Raw genomic sequence first — 7626 nt, forward strand, 5'->3', positions numbered from 1 at the left:
CCCACCTCCACCCAGTCCCTGCCCCCACATCCCTCTGGCCATCACCATATATTTGCTGTGTCTATGGGTTAGGCATATATGTTCATTGGCTAATCTCTTCACCTTCTTTCATCTAGTCTTCTCCACCACCCTCTCTTTGACAGCTGTCAGTTTGTTCCATGTATCTATGCCTCTGCTTCTATTTTGTTTATCAATTTGTTTTGTTCATTAGAGTCCACATATAACTGAGATCATATGGTATTTGTCTTTAACTGGTTTAGTTCATTTAGCATAATAATCAGAATGTATTTCTATGGCCAAGCAATGAAGGCCCAACCACACAGCCCAGCTACTTAAGCTGCTGTATCTAGTAACTGTTTTCTAAACAAATATTGGCCTTAGGTACTGATATATTTACCATTCGTTAGTCTTTACAGGTAGTAGACAGAAGCCTTCATGAGAACAAATGAGTAGCCATGAAGTTTAGTTCAGTAATAATGTGTTTTATATTACTAGTTGTATGAGTAGTCTATTAACGTTCTAAGTAGATAAAATTGAATTTTAAAGCTAGTTTTAAACAAATGTTTTTTTCTTAATTAATTTACTGGGAGAATTGCTGTCAGTAACAGGTAAACGCCAGAAATGGTTGTATGATATTCAAAGCTACACACAGATACCTGGATTTTCTGGACCTGCTCTCTGCTGGATCCATATTCTTTTCAGGTTCCTGTTTTTTGTTCCCCTCCTCGTTGTCTTCCTTACTTTCAGCACCCTGGGCCTCTTCTTCAGTTGTTTCTTTAGTGAAGAATAAGACAGGCTTTGGGATCAGACATTCACAGAAGAAAATCCCAACTCATAATGAATGGGGACACATATAAACCCTCAGGAGAAGTAGGAGGATGGAAGTAACTAGGAAAAGACTAGCAAGGCACCTTCCTACTAGTTGCTGCAACACTCCCATGGCCCTTACATCTCTGCGGCTTGATCGTTTTCACAGTGACATTATTTCTCTTTTTCTAGTAAACATGAGCTGTTGATGACTTCTGGTCTTTCAGAGAAAAAGGGATCAGGGTAACCAGGGTCTAGGATATTCTGTATGTTCTAATCAGAACTGTCTTGGGAAAATACTTTTGCCTCAGGGACAAATTGTATGGTGAAGCACATTAGTTCCTCAACCCCCTGAATATTTCATTTTTACAAAGTCCTCGGGATCAGTTCTTAATGTTTGGGGATCAACTTTCTAAGAATCTTGACACTTTCAGAAGCCAAGAACCAAACACCAGGTATGCCATTTGCTTGTTCTTTTCCTTCAGGCCCCCCGCCCGTGTCCTCCCCGACTCCCTCCTGAACACCTGCCCCTGGGACAGGCGGACATTGGTCTGTGGGCAGTGAACTGCACGGTCTTAGCAGAGGTCGGGAGAGGACAACGTACTTTCCCCCTCAAGGCGGAGAAGGCCATAATGGAGCTGGGCTTCTCCTCGGCCTGCAGGGTGTTGAGGGCCCCCACCCAGCGGAGAGAGCATGACAGGCCAGTGTGCCAGCTGTGCCACCGCTGCTCATAGGCGGCCCCCCTTTCCCCCCACCCCCTGCCAGGGGCCTCCCTGCTCCCGGGGCCTCACCACCAGACCCTATCCGCTCTGCTCCGCCAGATCCTCACCCTGGGGGGCTTCGGCCTCCTGCGTGGGCTCCTCCTGTGCCTCCTCTGCCATCTCCCCAGGCGCAGACTCCTCCTCCACCTTGGCCTCCACTTTGTCCTCAGGATCTGGGGCAGGGAACCCCTCTCCAGAACCTACGGCTCTGTTGCTGAAGTCCTCAGGCAGCACAGCTGCAGCACCCTCTCCAGAGGCATCTGGCATGCGAATCTGGGCCGCCTGACCTGGCAGGTGATGTCTGGGCAGGATGATACTGCGGCCTCCGTGGGGACGCACGAGGATGTGGTCATTGTGGTACAGGCGGCGCAGCATTGTGCGCACCAGATCAGGGAACACAATGTGGAAACCAGCCAAAGGTAACTGGTTGGGGTCCATCACCATGTTCTGGCCTGGCACCAAGTTCTCCTCCTGCTCCTCCTCTTCCTCCTCCTCTTCCTCCTCCTCCTCTTCTTCCTCCTCTCCCTCCTCCCCCTCCTCTCCCTCCTCTTTCTCCTCAGCTGGGCCAATGTCAGAATCCTCCTCACTGGTGCTGCTTTCAGGGTCTCCCACTGCCCCGGCCTCCTCCCCCAGGCTCTCCATGGCCTCTGCGACTTCTTCGGCCACTATGGCGGCAGCGGCGTCATCCCCGTCCCCCTGGGGCCCGGAGCTGAGGATCAGGGCATCCTGCTCTCCATCTTCCCTGACCCAGGCTCCCACCACGCCCACGGGGCTCTCCTGGCCACCTGGGGCCTGGCTTCCGTCATCGCTGTCAGACATGCCAGCGGACAGTACCTCAACCGGCAGCGATAGGGCTGTGGCGTCGCTGGTCAAGATGGCTGCCAGGGAGAGGAGGCCGCTGACAGGAGGATCATGGGAGGGGGCGGGGCAGTGGAGGAGCTGTCTGTCAAGTGGGCAACGGCCTCTGATAGGCAGGGGTGGATGGCCGGAAACACCCACCAAGGCTTCCCCACGCCACGGGGGTGGGGCCAGATGAGTCAACAAAGGGCCGTGTCTGCTTCTTACAAGCTTCATGTTCATTGGCTGGGAAGTGAGGATTGACATGCTGTTTGTCCAATGAATGACTTTGAGGCCTTAGGGTCCTGAGCTACCTGCAGGTCCACACAAGTCCTGCCCTTTCAATTTTGCTATTGTCTGAAATCTATAGTAGTCCAATATGGAGGTACCCTGGGTGCAGTAATTTTCAAGGGTGTCATAGGAATTTTAAAAACGTGGAATACCTGACTAGTTAGGGGCACTGACTTTTTTACATTAAAAAGATGACAATGGGAGATATCTGTAATAATACCAACAATAAAAATATATTTAAAAAATTGATAATGCCAACACACTAGCTGTCAGTGTGAATGAATCAAAATTGTACTTCCCCTTCCCCCCCAGATCAGTCATAAATATATTTTTTGGTGTGCCACAGAATTTAAGTAATTACTTTATGTGTGTCATGAGATGAAACTGGTTGAAAATCACTGCTGTAAAGGGCAGAGAATAAAAATTTTGGGTTTGGTAACTCAGAAGTACATTTGAAACTACTATGTAGATACTCATGTAACAAGAGAGAAAACAAATGTCCACAACTATTTTATTCTTGAAACTAAAAGTATAATGCTAATTGCATACAATTTTTATAATAAAGGTCTATTAATAAGAAGAGTGTACGTCTTTTGGGAGAATAACATTTTGCTTAATTGTGGTTCAAAGTTAGTGATCTCTATAAAAATTGATTGTGTATGCTCATCTGTTGAACTGTAATGAGGTTTTACACAATTTATCTTTTTAAAATATGCTGAGTGTTTTTAAAGGGTTTAAAATGCATGTTCAATTAGCATACAAGGTTTTCTCATTTATATAATAGATGCATTTTCATCTGCTTGAGTACAGAAAAGGGTTAGAATCTGAATCAATTTATGACTTCAGAGATGTGCTATTTCAAAAATGTATTCTATAGAATTTACTTAAATGCTTCTACCACCGATGCTTTAAATAAGCAAAGCAGATGATATCATTCCTTGAAATTGTTTTTAAACACTAGCATTTTAACTGAAATACAGGTAAAAATCTAAAAATTCCTGGTACAGTGCCTGCATATAGTCTTAGTTAATATGGGAATTGAATGTACAATGAAAAAATTATCATTTTCTTTATCCTTGGAGCAGAGGGAGGGAGAGAAAGGAGGAGTGGAAATATGGTTTCAGTACTTAAGAGCTGAATAGAAGAACATTAAATCTTTCATATTGCCAACAACTGCACAATGAAGAACAACTTTGTATCTCATCAATTTTATAATTCATTCTCAATTCAAAAGTTAGGTTCCTCTCTATGTATGTCAATTAATTCAAACCCCATATCCTCCAAAATACAAAGAGAATTTTAATGGTATTTCTTAAGTAGAAGATCAAACACCAAAGGGAATCCCTCCTTCTGACATCTGCTGATATGATTTCACCAAAGTAGAAAGCTAACACTTAAATATGAAATATCTTAGCCAAGTAAGAAACTGCAGCTGTTAGGGGTACTACCTCACTATATGTATTACATATTAAATCAAACCCAGCATTAAATATGCTTGCACAATTATGCTGTGAATTAGATAGCAGTGATGATGCTAGTGAAAAAGGGCTATTATTAATCCTAGAAGAATAAGGGGAAGAATGTGAAAACAAGTAGAAAGTCAATAGAGAGTTGGTCATTTTCTGATTAGGAAAGGTAATTTTAAACATAGAAATATAAAAAGGAAAATATTACCTTATTCCCTCTATAAGTAAATGATATGAAACATTTATTTTATATAACAGAGAAGAACAGAGCTAAGTAATTCAATTCTAATGCAGCATTATAAATATCCTGTTCCCTTACTCACCGTTGATGGCCTGTCTCACAGCTTGCCTGCATTGAAACTACCCTACACAAAGTCCTTTGTCAGGTTAGGCCAGTTTCCAGGGCACTGGCTCCTCATCTCACTCAGGATTATGACAAAGATGTAAATTTTGGTGCAGTTACCCAAGCCTCAGTGTTTCAAGGTATAGATTTTTTAGCTGATGCTGTACCATTACTACAGGGCCAAAGAGAAGAACAGTGATTATTGAACAGAGTTTGGGCAGTCCCAAATTAACAAAAGATAGTGTGATATTTGCAAAGTCCATTGCCTTAAGTCTTAAGGCTTAAGAGATAAATATAAAAATATTGGTGCTAAACCTGTTCAAGATGTTGCCAATAATGCAAATGAAGAGGCTGGGAATGGCATTACCACTACTAGTGTACTGCCACACTATCTTGCCAAGGAAGGCGTTGAGAATATCAGTGAATGTGCTGATCCAATGGATATCAGGAGATATGTGATGTTAGCTGTTGATGCTGTAATTTCTAAACTTTAAAAACAGTTGAAACCTGTGACAACCCCTGAAGAAATAGCTCAGGTTGCTACAAAATTTCTGCAAATAGAGACAAAAAATTGGCGACATCAGCCGAAACTGGTTTGGCTCAGTGGTAGAGCATCAGTCTGCTGACTGAAAGGTCCCGGGTTCGATTCCGGTCAAGGGCATGTACTTTGGCTGTGGGCACATCCCTGGGGGGGGGGGGGGATGTGCAGGAGGCGGCTGGTCGACGTTTCTGGCTCTCTATCTCTCTCCCTTCCTCTCTGTAAAAAAATCAATAAAATATATTAAAAAAAAAAGAAATTGGTGACATCATTTCTGATGTGATGAAAAAGGTTGGAAGAAAGGGTGTCATCACAGTAAAGGATGGTAAAACACTAAATGATTAGTTAGAAATTATTGATGGCATGAAGTTTGATTTGGGTTATATTTCTCCATAGTTTATTAATACAGCAAAAGGTCAGAAATGTGAATTCCAAGATGCCTATGTTATATTGAGGGAGAAGAAAATTTCTAGTATTGAGACCATTATACCTGCTCTTGAAACTCCCAATGCTCACCAGGAGCCCTTAGTCATAACTGCTGAAAATGTAGATGGAGAAGCTCTAAGGACACTTGCTTTGAATAGATTAACAATTGGCCTTCAGGTTGTAGCAGTCAAAGCTCCAGGTTTAGGTGACAGTAGAACCAGCTTAAAGACATGGCTATTGATATCTGTGGTGCAGTGTTTGGAGAATAAGGATTGACTAGAAATCTTGAAAATGTTCAGCTTCACGACTTAGGAAAAGTTGGAGAGGTCATTGTGACCAAAGGTGATGCCTTGCTCTTGAAAGGAAAAGGCTCAACTAGGGAAAAACATATTCAAGAAATCACTGATCAGTTAAATATCACAACTAATGAATATGAAAAAGGAAAACCTAAATTAATGTCTGGCAAAACTCTCAGATGGAGTAGCTGGGCTGAAGGTTGGTGGGACAAATGATGTTGAAGTGAATGAAAAGAAATAGTAACAGATGCTTATCTTCAATGCTATATGAGCTGCTGTTGAGTATGGCATTGTTCCTAGAGGGGGTTGTGCCTTGCTTTGGTGCATTCTGGCCTTGGACTCATTAATTCCAGCTAATGAAGATTTAAAAAATTGACATAGAAGTTATTTATAAAGCATTCAAAAATTCTGCAATGACGATTGCTAAGAATGTAGGTGTCAAGGGATCACTGATAGTTGAGAAAATTATGCAAAGTTGCTCAGAAGTTAGTTATAATACTATGCTTGGAGATTGTGAATTTGGTGGAACAGGAATAATTGATCCAACTAAGGTAGTAAGAACTGCTTTATTGGATGCTGCTGGAGTGGCCTCTTTGTTAACAGCAGAAGCTGTATTGACAGAAATTCCTAAAGAAGAGAAAGACCCTGGAATGCATGAGAATGATAGAATGCATGAGAGTGGGAGGTGGTATGAGAAGTGGCATGTTCTAATCCTAGAATAGTGCTTTACCATCATTAATGAGAACTGTGAAAGGAAGCTGAACACAGTGCTCTGCACAAAAAACTTCAGAGAAGTAGGTTGAAGGAAATGATTGAAGACAAGGCTGGCTGATGTTTAAGAAAATTGCTATAACCATCAGTTACTTCTTTCAGTTGACAATGTACAATGGTTTACTGTTGTCATTGTCCATGCTTACAGATAATTTATTTTGTATTTTTTGTTTTATTTATTTAATCATTTTTCATTTTCAATTACAGTTGGTATACATCATTACATTAGTTTTAGGTATGCACCCCAGTGACCGGACATTACATAATTTAATACTTAATCATCCCAATAAACCCTACAACCATCCACCACCACACCTAGTTATTAGAATATTATTGACTACATTTTTTATGCTGTACTATATATCCCCATAACAACCAATTTGTACTTCTTCATCTCTTCACCTTTTGCACCCATCTTCCCAATCCCCCTCCCATGTGGCAACCAACAAAAAGTCCTCTGTATCTATGAGTCTATTCTGCTTGTTAATTTTGTTTTTAAATTCAATTGTTGACAGATATTTATTGCTAAGTATTTATTGCCATCTTATTGTCATATTTTTATTTTCTTTTGATCTACTTAAATAAGACTGTTTAATATTTCATATAATAACTGGTTTGGTGGTGGTTAACTTGAGATTTTTTCATATATGTGAAGCTCTTTGTCTGCCCTTCAATTCTAAATGATACTTTGTAGGGTAATCTTCATTGTAGGTCCTTGCCTTTCATCATTATGAATATTTCTTGCCACTCCTTTTGTCCAGCAAAGTTTGAAAAAGAAGCTTACCGTCTTATGGTAGCTTCCTTGTAGGTAACTACTTTTCTCTTACTGCTTTTAAGATTCTCTGTTTGTTTTGGCCCTTTTGCATTTCAATTATGATGTGTCTTAGTGTGGGCCTCTTGAGTTCATCTTGTTTGGGACTGTCTATGCTTCCTGGATGTGTATGTCTGTTTCCTTTACTAAGTTAGGGAAGGTTTCTGTCATTATTTTTTCAAATATGTTTTCAATTTCTTGCCCACTCTCTCTCCTTCTCACCCCCATGATGCAAATATTGGTATGCTTAAAGTTGTCCCAGGGTTTCCTTACACTTTT

The 7626-nt window shown here is 41.4% G+C and overlaps 1 protein-coding gene and 1 pseudogene across 1 annotated transcript; one reads left to right on the forward strand and one right to left on the reverse strand.

Annotated features, from left to right (window-relative positions):
- Positions 1-335: 335 nt before the first annotated feature.
- Positions 336-2678, reverse strand: LOC118721970 (cancer/testis antigen 47A). Its single transcript, XM_045583454.1, has 3 exons — positions 2109-2678; positions 1637-2078; positions 336-774 (listed from the first exon to the last, which is right to left on the reverse strand). Exons 1-3 carry the CDS (start codon positions 2670-2672, stop codon positions 599-601), a joined length of 1182 nt encoding a protein of 393 aa, XP_045439410.1. The 5' UTR covers positions 2673-2678; the 3' UTR covers positions 336-598.
- Positions 2679-2784: 106 nt separating this feature from the next.
- LOC118721971 lies at positions 2785-6487 on the forward strand (annotated as a pseudogene).
- Positions 6488-7626: the final 1139 nt, after the last annotated feature.

The sequence above is a fragment of the Pipistrellus kuhlii genome, unplaced genomic scaffold (assembly GCF_014108245.1).
Source record: "Pipistrellus kuhlii isolate mPipKuh1 unplaced genomic scaffold, mPipKuh1.p scaffold_m20_p_19, whole genome shotgun sequence".
Lineage (NCBI taxonomy): Eukaryota > Metazoa > Chordata > Mammalia > Chiroptera > Vespertilionidae > Pipistrellus > Pipistrellus kuhlii.